This window comes from Puma concolor, chromosome A3 (assembly GCF_028749965.1).
Source record: "Puma concolor isolate L17-30 chromosome A3, mPumCon1.1.hap2, whole genome shotgun sequence".
Lineage (NCBI taxonomy): Eukaryota > Metazoa > Chordata > Mammalia > Carnivora > Felidae > Puma > Puma concolor.
In genome coordinates this window covers 62,435,107-62,454,858 of record NC_141669.1, presented here as the reverse complement: position 1 = coordinate 62,454,858, position 19,752 = coordinate 62,435,107, and the positions used below count along the sequence as shown (strand labels likewise).

The 19,752-nt window shown below is 44.6% G+C and overlaps 1 protein-coding gene across 10 annotated transcripts in view; it reads right to left on the bottom strand.

Annotated features, from left to right (window-relative positions):
• The window catches only part of BCL11A (BCL11 transcription factor A), a 100,451-nt gene extending 81,273 nt beyond the window's left edge, over positions 1-19,178 (bottom strand). For 2 of the 10 annotated variants that reach the window (XM_086701044.1, XM_086701043.1), the window contains exons 1-2: positions 18,423-19,006; positions 11,152-11,481 (exon numbers count right to left, since the gene is read on the bottom strand). In XM_086701044.1, coding sequence (XP_086557170.1) covers positions 11,152-11,481; positions 18,423-18,477 — 385 coding nt within the window. In that variant the 5' untranslated portion in view covers positions 18,478-19,006. Of the gene's footprint in view, positions 1-11,151; positions 11,482-15,010; positions 15,145-16,079; positions 16,198-18,422; positions 19,007-19,088 lie in introns of those variants that run through there. The other 8 variants (XM_086701039.1, XM_086701046.1, XM_086701041.1 and 5 more) reach the window with 8 other exon arrangements.
• Positions 19,179-19,752: the final 574 nt, after the last annotated feature.

Genomic DNA, 19,752 nt, shown 5'->3' with positions numbered 1-19,752 from the left:
AATTTTACAGCCTTCTCCCCAAATGAGAACGACTTCCAGCCAACACTTCCACAAACTGTACTTAACGTTAAAAGAAAACGGATAAAACATATGTAATTACTCAAGGTTAGACTTCTAATTCCTCAATTCACTAAAGGAAACTTGGCAAGAAGATGCATCATTTTGCTCCTTTCTACTGGGGCATCCGAGGAGGAGAGCCACTGAGGCAGCTAATACACAAAACATGATCAAAAGTGATTAACAACAGCTTCATATGCAAATTGCATTAATGAAGGAGTGCAAAGTCATCATGTAAATTAAATATGTCAAATCTCTTGGTGAACTTTCAATCTTGAGAAGAAAAAACACTGCTTTAATTTTTTTACATCATCAATTTTGCAAGATTGAAAATCTAAGAATCTTGGTGCTATAAACAATTTTCACCTTTTTTTTCTCCTTCAGCAGGCTGACAGGCCAGCCTGATGTGCACCGAATGTACATGTTAATAGGCCAATCAAAAATGCAAAACAATTCGCAATTACTGGAAGGACCTAATGGTCATTAGAATTTACAACTAGGTAATGAACTGAAGTCTGCCCACACCATGCATATTCATAAAGCAATTTAGCCTTTGAAGATTAAAGAAGTGCTTAAAATTCAAATGAGCTTTAGCAAATTATCAGTAAGATTCATCCAAAAAGCAAAGGGTTTTTCTTCCTATGATTTCCTCATTTTTTTAATGCAAAATTGTTATATCTTCCAGACTGAGCTTAAACTAAACATTGAGCTTCTAGTGAAGCCAAAGGGGGCTAAGAGACAAACAGAGGATGCAAACATCGTTACGGACTTTGTTCATAAAACTAAGCCCTTAAGAGCCAAACCTATCTCTAAACATGGTAATTTATCAAAAACAGCCCAGAGTTGCTCACAGGCAATATACTGCACAGTCCTCCAACAAAACAGATTAACACGAGTCCCACCACCCTCCCAAAAAGCCTTTTTCCCCTCAAGTTGAGTCTCCTGTGTAAACATCCACTGTGGTATAAAAACAGCTTTTTCGTCGCCTTGGAGTGGCATTCATTTTAGAAGTTTCTGCTTCCAAAAGGGAAAGAACAAGAAAGGAGAGGATATGAGGCAGGGGAGTGAGATCTGCTTTACTTCTGGGGAGTGAAAAGCCTGTCGTTGGGGAGTTCTCTTCCTGGGGGTCCCCCCTTCGATCCTGCACTGGCAGCATTTAATTCAGGAGGAACAGGTCATGCAGACATCAGCTGACATTCAGAAAGTTGTGATGTCCACCCACCGCCACCCCCCCCCCCCCGAGTTACTACAGAGCCTAGTGGGAATTTGGATTCTCATGCTTCCCTGTGACAAGTATGGAGGAGAATCTATCTCACACCTTGAATGTTAACTCACACCTTATTCACCTCATGGTATTTAAGAAATTCTTGTGAGAGAATTCCCAGTGAATGCCTCCTAGGGCCCCATCCCATACACCCAGCCCCGGGAAAAGCCCATGTTAAGTCCCAGCTCGGCTGGCATACAAGTCTGACTGGGAACAAACAGCTCTGAAAAGCCCACGTGCCTGTGCATACTGCTCCGCTCCTGGACCCAGAAGACTCTGCTTTGGTGACTGTGTTTGAACCCGTACTGAAAATATGCGAGTAACTTCTTTCTGCCACTCTCCCCCCATCCCCACCCCACAACCCCCAGCCTCAGACGTTTTCCTAAAGTTGATCTTACTACCTGAAATGCAGGTATCCCAAGGAAGTGGGAAAGAGAAGGGAGAAGGGGGTGAAAAAAAAAATCCAGGTACTATCCCTCATTCCTTGGCTCTCTTATCCACGGCCCGTGCTCAGAAATGTGCCCCCTTTTGACGCTTATTAGAAAGAAAACGACGCAGAGCTGTGTGTAACTCACATCCACAACCATCTGTATGAGCCACAGGTCCACAGTCCTGACCAATTCCCTTTGACACTAATGTTACTCTACATGAGTAGAGTTCAATGAGGGTTGATATGGGATGTGACAGAGTAAATCAGAATTAGATTAAAAACAAAAGTTTAGAAACTGATGCTACACTGCAGAGCAAATGGGACCTGAAGGCCAAATTTCCCTTAACTGCTTCAAGTCATTTTCCCTATTAGAGCGTTTGCCTGCCACCCTCTTGCTGGCGGTACTGCAATCACATCAGAAAGTAGAGTGGAATGCATATAGGAAGGCTCAAGATATTCCTCTTTAGATACAATACCTATACATTTAATGTATAGCAATTAACTTCTGGTCAGGAGTCTATACGCAGCAAGCTGTCCCAAGCAGATAGAGGGGGAGAGGGGGCCCAGAGCTGGGACAGGCACAAAAGACAGGTCCAACAACAATGCCTGCTGTCAGCAGCTGAATTATTTTTATACAGGAATTTTTATCTCTATTGTACAAACAAGTACGTGTCTGTGCAGACTTGTTAAGCAATCCACTTGTATGTAGAATAAGATTTTTTTTTCTTTCTTGCTACCAGTCACACAGCTCCAAGATCAGAAGAAATACATAGTCTTTGAAGCTGCTCAAATGTTTTAGTTAAAAGGACAGCAGTTGTTTTCAAAGATCCAAGAGTATCTTTATCAGAATTAAATTTTTCCTTATTGATTTTTTCCCCTTAACATAACAAAAACATAACATGAGAAGGTTACGATTTATTATTAAAAATTTTCTCAGTCTTTAAATCATTCTTCAGTAGCCAATGTTCACTTTTAAATGTAAAAGAATAGTTGTGTTGTTGTTTTTTTTTTTTTTAATCTTAGGATGGGATGGAGTAGGAGAGAGAAACTCATGAGATTTAAAATTTAACATTGGTTAATGTATTGTTTTAACTGTGAACTCAAAGACTTGTGGAGGAGGGGGCTAAGATGAGCAGTAAATGGCTCATTGTGAGCTGCCCCCTAAATGTAAATAAATCATGAAATCACGGTATCCCCTGAGTCGGTAAAGGGAAATGCTTCAGGTTTTTTTTTTTTTTTTTTTTTTTTGGCCCAAAAAGAGAAACTCCATATTTAAAATGTAAGAGATCAGACGTGGCATGTAGAGCCTTGTACTCCAGCTAAGTTAAGAAGAACCCAAGCTACACCTTATTTCTCTAAAAATTAACAGATGTGATTTTTTTGCAGCTTTTTTTATACATCATTACATATCAAGAAAATGAACAACTGATGAATATAAATTTAAATGCCCTGATGGTTAGCATGGGGCTTCCTTGTGTTATTTGGTTTTTGGTTTTTTGGGGTTTTTTTTAGAAAATTCAAAAAGAAAACAGAAACCAGAGAGCGTTGTGGGGGGGGGGGGGGACACAACAGCACCTGTGTTTGTTTTGAAAGCACCTTCGTGGGCTTCACAATTATTCCATTCTTCATTTTAATGGGAGTTTTTAATCAGCGGACTCACCTGTATCTAAAACTAAGATCAAATTGTAGATGTAATTGTTCATCGCCAAGGCTAACAAGAGTGAAGATACAAACAGAAACTCATTGTGAGTGACCAGAGGTCCCCAGGTATCCCCTTCATCAACATGCCTGCTCCAGGGTCCCACTGGGAATTTCCTGGCGGGGCCGATTCAATTCTGCATAACATGCTGCCAACCCTATCTGGAAAAGTGCGTGTTAGGCACCTTCTTGCTTCTTTTACAGGAAGTTTAAATCTGATCATCTCACCTTTAGTGGATATAATTTGTTGTGTAGCACTCTATGAACTTGGTATTTTATCTATGTGGAGAGATCAAAAAGAAAAAAGGAGGGCAGAATAGGGAGCAACTCGCAGCCCCGTCCAGCCCTCCTGCCCGGTGCATTGCCTCAAAGCAGGCACCTGGTCAGGTAAACCTTCCAGGGCATTGCATCAGATCCGCTCACATCAGTCTCCAGGGTGAACCAAGAGATGAAACACTCCGGCTCCCTGTCTGCAGACTTCTCATTCGCCAGTTCTTGGCAGCTTGTTTTTCCAAGTGTTTTGTTTCAGGAAACGTGTGTATTTTCTTTGTACGTTTTGTGGATTTACCACAACTGGTTCTGACAGCTGTTGATTCTGTTAAATGAACACATTATAAAAATCCTCTTTAAAACCTCAAGCAACAGTGGACTCAAAAATAATGGCAAAATGTTTTAATGGAGTTCCAGTTGAGAGTTGATTTTTTTTTTAAGTACAAATGAAGGTACAGAAGCCTTTTAAGTCAGCACTACATCTAAACTGAATGTCTGTGTGTGTGTGTGTGTGCACGTGTGTGTGTGTGTGTGTGTGTGTTTAATAGGGAAAGAGGGGTGTTGCAAATCACCACAAATATTTACACTGTATTCCCTTTGTTCAAATCACATACTTTTAACAGGAAAAGCTGGAACAGCGGCTATTTAAAATTTTAAATATTCAAACGCCTGTAATTAACCATACGAAACAAATTATGTAGCATTTCTCCATACCACACATGCAAAAAATTCTGGTGGTGGATTGGGAGGTGGCAGAGTTGGGGAGACAACTCCAAGAGGAGGAAAGGATGATGTTTTCATTTTGCCATAGATCAAAGGAGAACAAGAATGGAAACTGTAGCATATCGAGCATTTTTACATCGCTGTCTTTCACACTGGGCTACCTAAGTTTACACAATTCCCCAGACTAGCTGCATATTAAGCTTGCTGTGTACAGCTTTATTATGGTGCGGTGGTGGAAGAGGCATTAATATTCCGGCTCCGCATCTGACAGGGCATTTACATGCGCCCATCTGAGCGGCACCTGAGAGCTCCTCCAAGGTGCAGTAACTGTGCGTCTATTGTAAAGGCAAATGAAGCTCACCTATTCCCTGCTGGGGTCAGAAGTGACCTCACCACCCCCCATGCTTCAAATCCTTCCCTTGCCAACCTAACTCAATGCCATCGCAGAATGACGAATGAGCTCAGAAATAGACCCCAAGTTACTAACCCTGCTAAGAACAGCAAAAGCCTTTGCTGAAATGTTTTAAAAATGCATAGGGAGTGCAGCTGGCCAGTAAAAAGCAGAAAGGCAGATTCCAGTGAACCCAATATGGAATACGTTACATTCTAAAACTGATTAGAAATACAGTCTGATGTTTACTGGCTTCAAAGTGAGTTTGGCATCAAGCATACTGGCTTTAATAATGCTGGCATTTATTATTATTATTATTATTATTATTATTATTATTATTATTTTAAATCTGCCTTTGGTCTCTAGGAGACCTAAAGCATTCTAGGAGAGCTAAAGCATTCTTATTCGTCAGGTTACATTTCCTGGAAATTAAGTTTGTGACAGAAAATGACTCTAGTAGCAATAATATGGTTCGTGCTCAAATTAATTAGGTCATTGTTGTAAAAACTACATGGCAAATTACAAAGGTAAATTTACTGATATTGGCCAGAGCCTCTATACCCTGGAAGTAAAGGAGAGAAGCAGTTTAAGGATGCTTATTTACCTGGGGAGGAGGAAAGGACAGAGGAGGGAGGGATACAATGGCCAATTTTCTATTTGTATTACAAATAACAATACTGGTTATTATCCATTAAATTATATAGTCTGAACATATTTATGAACTTTATTAATGTCCTCCAAATTGACACACAAAATAAAAACCTGCTTGATTTGAGACAATGTTAAAAATGAGCACTAAGTTAAAATCTTTTTTTCTTTTTTAATCCTTGTAATAACAACACTGCTGACATAACCATGACCCAAATGAAATCTGAACAAGCAGAAAGGTACTAAAGATCCTTGGTGATTAAATCTCTTGCTAAAAAAGTGGCAAGGTGCCAGGCTGGGTCCAGTTTGATGCTAAGTGCTTTTTACTGCATGAAGCTGGTACTACGGTATGTAAAAACAGACTTGGGCTAGGGGTAAATTTTGTCAAATGATTCCTTTGTGCAGTAAAGGGTGTGAACAGACCAACCAAAGTCCATTAAATTAAGTTAACACTGAATGCCGTGATCTCGGTGCATCTCCCTAGCTGTGCTACTTTGGTTCAATTTCATGTTTTCCCCCAAGGAAAGCCAAACTTTCTTCCTTTCTCCCTGACTAGTGTTGAAAAGCCACCATTCATCCATTCTCCTTTATTAAACACTTTCACTTAAGAAATCACAAAATTGTGAAAAATGCTTCCCTAGGATTTGCACGTTAGTTATATGCTCCAATTTAGTCCTCCCACATTAGCCAAACTACATGGGGGCTGTGGTGTGAAATTAATGATTTTCCAGGACTTGAAAATGTGCCATTAATATGCATCCAACTCTCCTCTTCCCTGAGCTTAAGGTTCGCTGTCCTGACATTGCCTGCACGTTTCTACACCCAGTTGCATTTTCCAGCCCATGGGCAGCTCCACAATTAAATGCCACATGCACGAGGAGAAAGGTGTGCAAAACAGATTTCAGATCCTTTAACGTAAAAGGCACAACTTGCAATACAAGGATGGAGTGATTTAAGAAATTACAGCACTGTTTTTTTTAAGATCTCACAGAATGAACACAGAGAATGGGAGGGAAACTTTCCCCCTCTGCTCCTGTTCTTGAAGTGAATACATATTTGTGTTTCCAATAAAAGGCCATTTTTACATTAACTGTCTGTAACAGCAGGAGACAGAAAAACTAACACAATCTCCACATCACACACAGGATGATCTTCATATCACGTGGCCCTATTCTCAAAACTATTATTTATAAAAGACAACTAGGAAAATGCACAATGCATCTTTTCTGTGTCACCGGAAGGGTAATGTCTGAAGAACTTTGAGATCTTTGGGAATCTTCCACATTTTAGACTTTTTTTTTTCCTTTTTGGCTTTCCGAAGTAAATTTAGCAGCCATGCGGGCCACTGTGTTTAATTAAGCTTTCAAAAGTCCTCTGACAATGCCAACAATTGTAAGACACTTCTGTGGCTCAATCATGCAATCACTGTGACAGTTCTATTTACAATTTGTCTTAGAGAGAGTTTCTCTGACATTGTACTTTGACAAAACATCCAAGCTGCCAGTTCACAACCTTTCTTGGTCTTATTTACAAATACAGCTTGTATATAGGACTCCCAGACTCATGAACATGAGTCTTTGGGTAGTGGCCTCACAAACACAGGCTCCCAGTGAAAATCCTAGATATATATAAGGAAACAATATTCTCTATTCTCTGCATACTGAAGGTAAATAAAATGTTCACCAGTATATTGGGGTTTTGTTTGTTTGTTTGTTGTTTTCTTTTTCAGCTGCCATGCTAAAAATTCACTTCAGAAGTCAGTGGTTTTTATTCAGAATCACACAAATAAAGAGAAATTAAAAATAAGTAGTCATATTAGGATACTATAATTTATAGTCTCATTTACAATTATACCATGAAGTACACAAATACATCCCCAATTCATGCTGAGTTAGGAAAGAATTAGAATGGGTACAAAAAGAAAAGGCAAGTTGATTTGCTAAGTTCCGAAAAGCGTTAAGTATATTATACTTGATTTACCTTTAAGTAACATGCTGACATGTTTGTTTTTGAATTAGTATTTCCCCCTCCATTAGAGTAACTGTCTTATATATTTTTATCTAGTTACGAAGTACATTGCCTAAGCAAATTAATTTTTAAATATCCTGATATGGACGTCTATGTTCACGATTTTAAGGAGAAAAAATATTATGTATCAATAGTAGTAGATCTGAGTACATTTTATAAGACTGGTCCTATTCTCCCCCATTCTCTTAAAAAGCTAACTTCACGACAGCCCAACCCTAATTTAAAGATTTCCATGTGTCATAAGCCAAAATCTCAAATCTGACATTGTGGGATAATATTTTTGGCCTTTTCTGTAAGTGAACAGCAGTTTCACATTCACTAATCTCTGATGAATATTTCCCCCATCATAAAAGATGAGACTACAAAACACAGCAACAGCCCTGTTAAAAACCCTGACTGCCAGTCACAGGCTGCTGACATCTGATGGTGAGTATCTGACATAGAAATAGATGCACTGGGCCCCACACAATATGACCTGCTCATTTCCAGTTAAATTCGTACTATGTCAATGGTTTCACTGGATCACAGCCACACAGTATTTTGAATATGTGAATGAAATGAAAAAAGCAACCTGATCAACACACACATGTACATGGGTGAAGTGCTGAAGCTCGTAACCATCTATACGCCAGGTAAAAAGAATCACCCTTTCCAAACCACACTCCTCTTCGTGTGGCCTATGTCCAGCCAAAATGCAGATCACTTTACTGAAGACTTAAAGAACGCTACCTTATTCTCCTATTTGAAAGCCCCCAATGCTAAGCTTTATTTATCTCAAGAAAATCTGTCACTGTTTTATTCCTGCTTCCTGCCTATAAAATGGCACAGAACACACAGGGAGCTCAAATCCAACTTACATCACTTTAATAAAGCCTTTCCTACACAGTGCACTTAAATGACTACCTTTTATGTGGTTGCCAAACATATTCTTCTAGAGATTCATCAATAGATCTCTCTACTAATATGGAGCATTGCTTCGCCTTTCTTTTTGTGACACCACAATTCAAATATCTACTGGATGATTATTCTTTTTGTTTCCTTCCTCGCCATAAAAAGAAAAGCAGACTTGGAATTGTAAAGGCGTGCTTGAGAGAAATGGGCTGGTAGTGTGCACAGCCGTCTTCCAGAACTTCCCTTCAGAGACACCTGAGGGCCAGGGCATCTTAATTTATGTGCGATGGTAGAATGTTAATTTCACCATAGGAAACTCTTAATTCATTACTGTGAATTATGAGAAGTCATGATTCTAGTTACTGACATCTCGCTTTGAGATGTGACCACGCTATTTATGTCCAGCCAATTCCAGGGTGGGAACAGGTGATTAAACACAATGAAATGAATCAAGGCTTTGTAATTATTTGTGCATGAAAGGTTTACCTCACCTGGGTTGCTACATTTGTGCACCCATTGAATATCTTAGATACCTTATAACGCTTTTCATCTCAGTGAAATTATTTAGTATTAGCCCTATAAAACATCTTTTAAATTTGCTTTCTTTTCTTTTTTCTTTCTTTTGTGTTTTGTTTTTGGCAGGGCCGGGAGGGGGTGCTTCTCTGGGCTCTGCTATTATACTGGGTCTTAGAAACAAAAAACCTTTATGACAACCAGAAGTTAAGGAAAATATCTTTTCTTTCTCTATGTACATTCACAACTATAATAGTAAAAAGCTATCACTATAGTGCCTTCCCCCCCCACCCCCCTAGCTTTTAGATTCCTCTTCTAAGTACAGAAGCACAGAATTTTGGAGCTGGTTAATCCGAGAGTGAATAACCTATTTGGGACCTCAGTAAGAAGTGTGGTTTTAATTCCTGCTTGACAGACACTGTGTTTTGTCTTTTAAACGAGCGGCCCGATATGTAAATACGATGTTACATCACGCAAGTGTTACTCCATATTTGGTGATTTAGAAAGGCTTTGGATCTCCGAAGACGACAAATCCCCTTCCGCTTGCTCTTGCTTCATTAATCATGCCTTACATTTTCCTTCCAGTCACAAGACAGCACATGGAAATGGTCACTGCCATTGCCCACTTGTGTGTGTGGTGGGGGGGATAAAATGTTAACCTACATGTCACATAAGCTAAATGCGGTGAATTCTAGAAAAATATTTTGTAAATGCAGCTTCCCTGGTACAGATTTCTCTTTTCACTAAAGGAAAAGTATCTGAGTGTTATTGCAGGAAGCATGGGGGAAAAAAAAGAAAGAAAGAAAGAAAATGCCACGTTTGATTTTAATGATCAAATTCCAGAGGGGGCGGGAAGAAAAAATAATACGACATTTAATTCCCTCTGGACCACTGACCTACTACAGTTCAACTTTGTGGTCAAACGAGGTCAGAAAGACAAGTTCCAGTGAATCAATTGATTATATGCACTATCTTTCCTAAAACTGAATAAACCTTCTGCCTTTTGGGGGAGGGGGCAGGGGGAAATAGAAGAAAGGGAACCACCAGCAGGCTTAGCATTTTTGTCACCATAGACTCTGCATTCACTTTGTCTTGTGTGTTAAATCACTCTGGTTTCACAAAAAAATGTCTTAAGGGTCACTATATAGTGTTGCTGCTTATCACTTAGGGTAAGGATTTAAGTCCCTCTGCTAGCCGTTAATTCCTTTTCCCATGAGCTGCTGAGAAACCCACACACCTAACTACCTCTCTGCTAAAATTAACCAAAGGAAGGAGAGCTGTTGAATATGTGTGTGTATTTTTCCAAGAGAATTTTTACATTGTGTTATAGCTGAAACAGTGGAAGTCTGGACTGGACATTTGTAAGGGTGACATGTGGTTGTGTAAACCACAAACAAAATCAAGATACATCTGTCAAAACCACATCAGAGACAAGAGAGAGCACAGAGAAGCATTTATCATTTAGCTGAGGAGGCAGGCTGCAGGGAGCAGCCGTTCCTGTCAAACCAACCTTTTGAAATTTCCAACATGCCCTTAAACTTTTCGAGTAAGCATGTCTGTGCGCTTCAGCAACTGCCCTCTCTACTCTGGCCTGGCCAGTCGAAAATGGCATCTTAAAGTCAAGGTCACGGTGTCATCCCACCACGGGGCTGTGTTTAATTACAGCCCCATACGGGCTGACAGCCAATATGGATCCAAGGCGAGCCCTGAAGCTCAGTTAACTCTTTCTACCCAGTCCCAAACGCCCTGTCAGCCCACCCTCCTTCGCAGAAGCCTTGAGAACTAACAGCACCCCTAGGGAGGTCTGACCAGGTATTCTGACTCAAACAGGTCATTGGCCAAACTACAAAATGCCTGTATGGCCACTTCGCCTCTGACTTGTCACCATGGCTGGAAATGGACATTGGAAACAGGGCCAGGTATAGTAAGGTTCAACACTTAAAAATGAGAAGGGGAGAAAAAAAGGAAAGAAATTCAGCATCAACAGATCCAGAGAGAGGGTATCAGGTGTGTGTACCTATTCCACCTATATCTGACTCAGTGAAGTGGAAAATATTTATTTTTTTTGTGTTCTGGACGTAAGCAATAGGAATGATTGTTTTAACATTACAGGGCTGTCGTGGACAGTCACATGGAGAAATACAGAAAGCTCTTCACCACTCCTGAGTGCTTGGCTACAGCACCTCTGAAAATGAAAAGAAAACATGCAAACAGCTTTTCTCCTTGCTTCTCATTTACCTGCTATGTGTTCCTGTTTGGGGCAAATTCCTCTAGATGACGTTGATAAACAATCGTCATCCTCTGGCGTGACCTGGATGCCAACCTCCACGGGATTGGATGCTTTTTTCATCTCGATTGGTGAAGGGGAAGGTGGCTTATCCACAGCTTTTTCTAAGCAGAGGCTGCCATTGCATTGTTTCCGTTTGTGCTCGATAAAAATAAGAATGTCCCCCAATGGGAAGTTCATCTGGCACTGCCCACACGTGAGGAGGTCATGGTCCCCTTCTGGAGCTCCCAAAGGGCCGTGGTCTGGTTCATCATCTGTAAGAATGGCTTCAAGAGGTTCGGCTGTGGTTGGAGAAACAAAAGCACAATTATTAGAGCACCAGAGAAGAGAGAAAGGGGAAATACATTCTCAACCCCACCCCATCCCACCACATTATATAAAGTGTTTCTAGCCTCCTTCATATAATACCCAGAAAATGTGAGCACCTAAAACATCTAAGGATATGGAGGTTATCAACAAGAAAGCAAATTTATCAATGAGGCAAATCATCATATATTTAAGGAAAACTATCTGACTCGCATTAACTCCTGAGAAACCACACACACACACACACACACACACACACACACTATAAATTCTGTCTGGTTTTCGAGTATAGAAACAATGTTGACTGTTAAGTAAATAGTTAACACAAGTGACATAAAGAAAGCTTAAATAATAACTACCCCCAAAACTGGTAAAAACATGGATTGAAACCAAATTTCTTTCTTTTTTCCTACAAAGTTGTCTATTGTGCCAAAGAATAAAAGAAGAGGTAAATAAACACACACACCCTTTGTGTCAGTGTATATACTTCGAAGTATACAGAGACTTAGCTTCGTAAATTAGAAAGCTACTATATCACACACAAAATGTGCCACATTTACACCGCCATAATAAGCAAACGACTGCATTCACCTGTGAAACGGATCTAAATAATAATCATAACGTAGCATAATTCATACTGCCAAAAACCTTTCTGATCTCACTCTCAGTAGTGCCACAAAATCAAAGAAATACCAAATTCACTGGCAATTCTTCCCAGACACATTAGCTAAATGGGATACTTTTGAGTACTTAAGAAAATAAGCCAATTAGTCATTTTTTCATTCTGAAGAAAGGAATGCCTAAAATATTCTAAACATGTTTGCACTTGGTGGCTCCCATCACATAAAAATCAGAATGGTCAAGCAAATGCCACATCTCAGAACAAGGCTGAGAAGTCCTTTCTTTAGACTTGAAATACTTTGCCTAATGTTGTCAAAGTTGACTAATTTTCTGAATGAGCTCCAAAACGCTTCATTATGGGACTATTTCTACACACATAATCACCAGCGGATGGTATAACAAGGTAGATATGTCTTTCATTCCCGTTTCCTTTTTTTTTTTTTAACTTTGTACCAAAATACTCTAGCGTCTCATTTGAACAGCTTCTATGATTTTTTAACCTTCCAAAGGGGAAAAAAGAGTTGGTAAGTATCTGCTCCTGAAACTGTATGCTTACCCTATCAAAAAAAAAAAAAATCACAAAATACAAAACACATCCAGGATGCTGCCAGTTAATAAAACTGAAGCAGAAAATGTACAAGTCTTAAACAGTTAATCAGTCTGACCTTCTTTAGCAAGCTGCCAATTTCACATTTAATGAACTTAAAGCCACAGAGAATCAAAAAATAGATTTTAATTTGAGTGTAGAATATTGGAACCGATTTTGATAAAGTGCAAAAATCCAGTGAACTCAGGTTAAATTTATTTCAACCCTACCCAGGCTGAATATTGAGGGGGAAGATCTGGAGTAACTCCCAGATGTGCTGGGTGAAATAATATTGAGAGAGCCCTGCCTAGCTGCACCTGTGCTCAAGTAGGACATGTCATAATTTCTAGCCTCTGGTACTCCTCCTAATTTAACATAAGGTCACCACAGGAATATGAAGGTTATATTCCCACTAATAAAGACAGCAAGGTAAGCACTTATGTTTCTTTGCCCAACATACTGACCAAAAGATAAATACAAAAAACACATGCATGCTTTTCAAATAAAATGACACAAATGGAAGTGCTTTTGCATTATGCCTCTGTGTCATTTTTCTCCTACATTTGCTTTCATTTTGACCAAGTGAGGCACTGAATAGGGAAGTCATTCTCCAAGATCCCTGCTATTTGAATTAAGGATTTTTAAGGATACATTGACAAATGTGGCTTTTTGTTGTTGTTGTTCAGCATTAACTGCAAGTTCTGAGGGTTACAGATTAAAGAAAGATTCAGGAATAATATTTTGTTTCATTAAAGTTAGTACTACGTAGAACCTTTGCAAAAAAAAAAAAAAAAAAAAAACCAAAAAACATTTTTTAAACTCCACCATTAAGATTCATTTTTTTTGTTTGTTTGTTTTTTCATCCCCAAGGCCTGACATATTCTGAAAGTGGAAATATTAGTTAGGAGCAAAAGGAAATATTCTTCTAGGTAGCAAATAGTTAAAGGTAATGCGGTACAAAACAGACTTGGTTAAAGTCTTCTAAATGTAGTGACTGAACTGATTTACAATCAAAACCAGGAAATGAAGTGGTAATTCAGAGGTTGCTGATTACACCTCCACATTTCACCTAATTAATTTTATAGGAGGCAAAGTTCTTGAAAATAACAAGATGATCAAATGTACAGATATAAAACCTGTAACCTCAACATTTTCTATGCTCTTAACGTAAATTATTGCTAATTAACAAGAATTATATCCTAATGTATGAAATACGTCTAACATCGGGCTTCTTGCAAAACATTTGGCTAGTAATGTTCAGAGAAATATCAAAACGTGTTTATTATTGCTGCTATATTATTAAAAATAAGACGAAGTGGGGCACAAAGAAAATATGAAAATACAATTCTCTTGGTGTAGTCTACTGATTTGCATTGACATCTTTTCTCAGTGCTAATCAACATTTCCTTTCTGGGCATCTGTTAATTTCTCTGTATTTTAATGCAAATTCCTCTTTCCCTAAAAACATTCCTAACCTCAGCCATTTTACCCCCTCCCTCAATTCAACTCCATCCTCCTTCGCCCCCACAATACCAGCGTTTCTAAGCTCCGGCCTAAACCTCCCGCTACAAAGCGGGGAGTCCAGGATTGAAGTGGAAGGGAGTGGGCAAATAATCATAATAATTAGCCACGAATTCTCTACAAGAGGAGAAAAATAGAAAATAAAATGCTTCTGCGTTCAAACAGCAAGACAGACTGGAACGTCTCAATGCCCCAGCGGCTGACTGAGATCTCCTTCCTCTCTGCAGTTGCAAAGGAATAAATTTAAAGAAGAAAAAAAAAGCTCAAGAAGAAATGTAGGGAAGAAGCGAGGGAAAGGAAGGCTGTTGGGGGAGGGGAAAAGGAGCTATGCCTTCAACTTTGCTTTCCAAGTCCTTCCTTTTGATTGTCTTAACAGGGTAAGGAAGCAAACCGAGTCAGAAACGCAGAGAGGAAAAGCAAAGAAACAAAAGCGAAGGCTAAGGCTACAGGCCCGGGGCCCGGGGCCCGGTGGGGGCGGGCTTTGCAGAAAGTGAAGTTGGGCGCCGGGACTCAGGCACAAAGCGAGCAGCTCGCTGGCTGCAGCCTCCGGCCGCGCTTGCTGCAAACACGTGCAGCGGCGACTGCCGGGCCGTGGGGCCCGGGCCAGGCCGGGAGGCAACGGGCAGCCAGGGGCCCCGACTGCCGCCTCCACCCGCGGTCCAGCCCGGCCTCAAGGTGACAACCGTTCCCTGGCCCCGCCAGTTGGAGAAATGGGAAGTGAGGCTGGGAAAACTCGGTTGGTTAACCTGGTGCAGTCTCGGTATCCTCACACACACCTCAAGCGCGGGCCCTGAAATTCATTCTGTGTCCCCAGGCTCACACTTTTTACTTTGGGGGATCTCTGCAAATGCGTTTCCCCCGCAATTCCGGGCACGAGTGTGCGCAGCGTCGCGGCGGCTGCGGTTATTCATTATTAATGACGCTGCTAGCCCGCATCATTATGATGATAACTATTACTATTGTTGTGATTTCGGGCTCCGAGGCGAGAGCTGCGGGAGGCGGGGGAGCCAGGGGTCGGGCTGTAGAGCCGCTGTGCAAGCCCAACATAGCCGCCGTTGTCCGTGCTTTGCGCTGGGGTGTGGGGGTGGAAGAAGTGAACCCGAAGACCAAGTGCAAACTTGCTGGATCCCGCCCTTTGGCCTTGCCTCGAAGGCGGAGAGTGCGTACCCCCCTTTTCCCCCTACCAAAAATGCCCGCCCCGAAAGAAAGCGAAAACTGCACCCCACTCCGCGCCCGGCGCACGGGATTGTCGGCCGCGCTCCCGAGCGCTTCTCCGCAGCCCCGGCCAGAAGCATTTTTAAAGTCAAAATGAAGAACAAAGACATAAGGGGTGATGGGGGGAGAAAGGGAATTCTGCCTAACCGTCCGTTTCCCCCACCCCCACCCTCGCAAAGCTCGTCCCTCCCCGGCCGAGAAACGCAAAGCAGGGAGTGGGGGAGGCTCTGGTACAGGTTCAAGTTCGCTGAGCTTTCTTGATCTTGTTCTGCCTCCTAGCGACCGAATGGCTCATTCAGCCTAAGAAGCGGAGGATTGGGGGGGAGGGGGGGTCCTGAACACCGGAATGGCTCCCGCCCCCTCTGCGCACCCAGAAAATGAGAAAGAACTGGCCCTTGAACCCCCTCCATACTACTCCCTTAACCCAAAGCCCGCACTGAAACTGGGATAGAGGCCAGCTAAACCCACCCAGCCTGGAACGTCCCGAGGTGGACCCGGGGTGGGTGGGGGATAGGGGAGCAGCCTGGACTGCACGCCTCAGTCCGTCCTTTGAGCCCCCACTGCATCCTTCCGAAGAAGGTTCCGGCTTTCCCGAGTCCTGCGAACACTGCCCTTCCTTCCCGCCGGTACCTGGCCGGGCTGTAACTTCACACCGCCGCACGCCGCGTCTGCTCCGCATCCGGCGCGGCCGGGGGAGTGGGGGGCGGGGGAGAGCGGCGAGGGAGGGATCCGCGGGGGTGGGGAGAGGGAGGGCCCCGCAACGTGCCGGGGCGGGGGGAGCTTCCGAAGTGTGTGACAAGTTCCAGAGCCCAGTGAAAAATTCAACTCCTTATGCGCACCCCCCCAACCCTTTAATAAATACAGAACTGGGTATAGACGGTGTTTTAAAATTACATCAAAATTTAAAATAAGGGTCACGAATGAGGAGGGGAAGGGATGTGGGCCCTCTCACGCCTTTCTTTCCCTTGCTGCCAAACTTTCCTAAGTGCCCACCGCCCGCCTTCCCAGACGCACTCGGTTAGCCAGGACACAGTAACCCACCCACCACCTCATAAAGATTCAAAAGGACCACCGCCCCCCCCCCCGACCCCCGACCGAGCCAGACCCGGGTTAGAGGGCAGAAACTCAAGGGTGGGGTGCAAAGAGTACCAGGATCCAGCACTCCCAAAACACACAGTCGCACATACTGCTCCCTTGCTCACCTCCCCACCCCACCCCCACCCCTCCCAGTTCACCCCCCACCTGGCCTGGCAAGGCTCGGGAGGCGGGGGATAGTGGCCAGACCGGGTGGGAGGGGGGTCAAGGAAAGCACGTGGTGACCTCCCCAAGGTCCGGCGCGGTGGACAAGAATGTCGGGGGGGGGGTGCGGGGGAGGGGGAAACAGACGCGCTTTTTCAGTTGCTTTACAAAATAAAAATGCTTCGCAAAGCTGAGTTTCTCCCCAGCCGATTTCGAAGTCTGGTGGGCTGGGAGGAGGTCTGGGTATTGTGCTGGGGGCGAAAATGGACTGTGGACCCGGCTGGCGCGGAGTCGCGGCACGGCCTGCCGCTGTGCCGGCGGGCAGGCGGCTGGCGCGGGGTGGGCGATCCTGGGCAGGGCGGGGGCGCGGCGAGGCCCGGCGAGGCCCCGGCGAGGCCCGGCCGCCGCCGCCGCCCGCTCCCGGGCTGCCGCGCCGCGCTCGGTCCTCTGTCTGTTTGTTGGCAGGAGGCTCCCGCACACGCGGTGCTTGTAAACATTCAGACACGAGATTTTTCCCAATCAAAATCCACTTCCACTTTTTTTGAAAATCTTCCAAAAAATAGTAAGAGGAGGGAGTTCCTCGCTCCCTCTCCATGCCGCCGGCGCTCTAAGTTTGCAACTAAAGAGGTTTTGGGGAAGGGGGTAATTGTATTTTTCCTCCTCTAATAGAGATTGAGATTTTTGCAGGGGGGGTGGGGGAGTCAAAGAGGAGAGCGTTGCAGAAAACGGCTGGCCGAGCGTTCGGCTTCTGTTCTGGGGCAAGAAAATTTTTACATCCTCTTGCCTTTATTTTTATTTTTTATTTTATTTTATTTTTCACGTCTTCTCGCCGCCACTTGAGGTTCGGCTGGGAGGGGCGGGCAGCGGGAACCCAGGCGACGGCGGCCCGAGCGCCCTCCCTCCATCTCCCGCTCGCCCCGGGCCCTTGCTCCTGCCCTTCGGCGGCGGCGGCGCGGAAGGGCAAGCGCGAGGAGCCGGCACAAAAGGCAGCGGGACAAACACCCACCTCGGGCCGGAACAAAAGGCAACAGCGCCGGCGGAGGCTCTGGTCCTTCGCGGTCGCCAGGCTCTCCCAGGCGCCGCGGCCCCTCTCCACACTCTGCAGACTCCAGAGCGCCGGGGGGCCCCCTCCCACAATCCCACTTTCTCACTATTGTGGAGATGACTACTTTCTTCCTAGTGCACACTTGACCGTGAGCGCGCCGCTGTCCGAGGGCCATTCTCACCTCTTTTTTCCCTGGGAATTGTTTTTTTGGTTTGGGCTCCCTCCTCCCGCCCCGTTTTCCTTCCTTCGGTGAGTGGAAGCAACCCCCCTTTTCCCCTCCAGTTCCCTCCCCTAGGTTTGCAAGAGAGTTGTTCGCATCCATAGCATTGTTCATTATTTTGCAAAATTGGAGGGGAAATCATTGCGTTCCTTTTCTAAAAGCGAAATAAAGCAGCGGAAAGCATGAAAGAGGAGGAGTCAAATTTTTGTAAATTAAATAAAAATAAAAGGTGCGTGCTATCCCAAAAGTGAACGTACGGCTGTGGTTCGGGATAGGATGAGGTTTGTTTTTTGTTTGTTTGTTTGTTTTTTCTCCCTTTTAGCTCTTTTCTCCCGACTCTCGGAGGTTCATCTCGTGAAAAAATTAAAAAATGCATGCACACACCCCTCTCTCCCCCTCGCTCTTACTTCTCGTCCTGCGCGCTCTCGTGATTATTAATAATTATTATTACTATTATTGGGTTACTTACGCGAGAATTCCCGTTTGCTTAAGTGCTGGGGTTTGCCTTGCTTACGGCGAGACATGGTGGGCTGCGGGGCGGGCGGGCGGCGGCGGCGGCGGCGGCGGCGGGCGGACGACGGCTCGGTTCACATCGGGAGAGCCGGGTTAGAAAGAAGGAGACTCCAGAGAAAATATCTTCATCAGTGCCTTTTGACATCCAAAATAAATTAGAAATAATACAAAGATGGCGCAGGGAAGATGAATTGTGGGAGAGCCGTCATGGCTTTTTTTTTTTTTAAGCAAAAAAAAAAAAAGAGAGAGAGAGAGAGAGGAGAGAGAGATAGAGGGGGAGAGAGAGAGAGAGAGAGAGAGAGATGAAAAAAATGGCAAAAGCCCCCCTGAGCTGCAAGTTCAAGTGCGGACGTGACGTCCCTGCGAACTTGAACGTCAGGAGTCTGGATGGACAGAGACACACAAAACATGGGCAGGGCGAGCAGGAGAGAAGGGGAGGAGGGAAGGGGAAGCTCACACCAATGGACACACATCAGGGGCTGGACATGAAAAAGAGACCAGGACAAGCCAATGGCCAGTGCGGGGCGGGGGAGGTGCGGGGCGGGGGGCTCCGCAGACGCCAGACGCGGCCCCCGGGGGAGGGGCGGGCGGAGGGGAGGGGGCGCTGGGGCCGCAGGCTCACCAGTGGCCGCAGCGAGCGCCGTGGCGGCAGCGTGGCCGGGAGAAGAAAGGGGTGGCGGGGGTGGGGGGAGCAAGACGTGCGCCCTGCTCCCCCCCGGACGCGGACCCTAAAATGAAAGATTACTTAAAAAAAAAAAAAAAAAAAGACAAGAGTGTACAGCGAGACTGCAGCCCGGGTCCGGGGAAGCGCGGGCGGAGGGAAGCCAGGTAGAGTTGCTCCCGGACACCCTCCTCCGTGCGCACACCCACTTCCCCTCACCGCCGCGCCACGGCCGCGCTCGCTCTCCGCGTGCGGATGCCCGGGGCCGTAGTGAAAGCCCTGAGCCCACGGCTGCGCTCGGGAAACTTTGCCTAAGGAGAAGATAGCAAAGAAAAATCACCCGAAGTTGAGAGCTGAGCCTCCAAGTTACAGCTCCGCAGCCGGAGAGGGGAGGCGGGAGGGAGCGCGCGGCAAAACGGAGTCCAGCCCAAGTTTGGAGGGTTACGGGTCCGGAAAGGCAGCTCTGGGGCCTCCCGCGGCCGGGGTAGCCTGGAGAGAGGGAGCAAGGGCGAGGGAAGAGGCTCCGGCCAGAGGGCACCCCTAAGGCCGAGCGGGGGCGGAGGGGTGGGTGCTGGGATCTGAGCACCCTGGCAAGTGATTGCCAACTGGAAGCACAGAGTCTAGG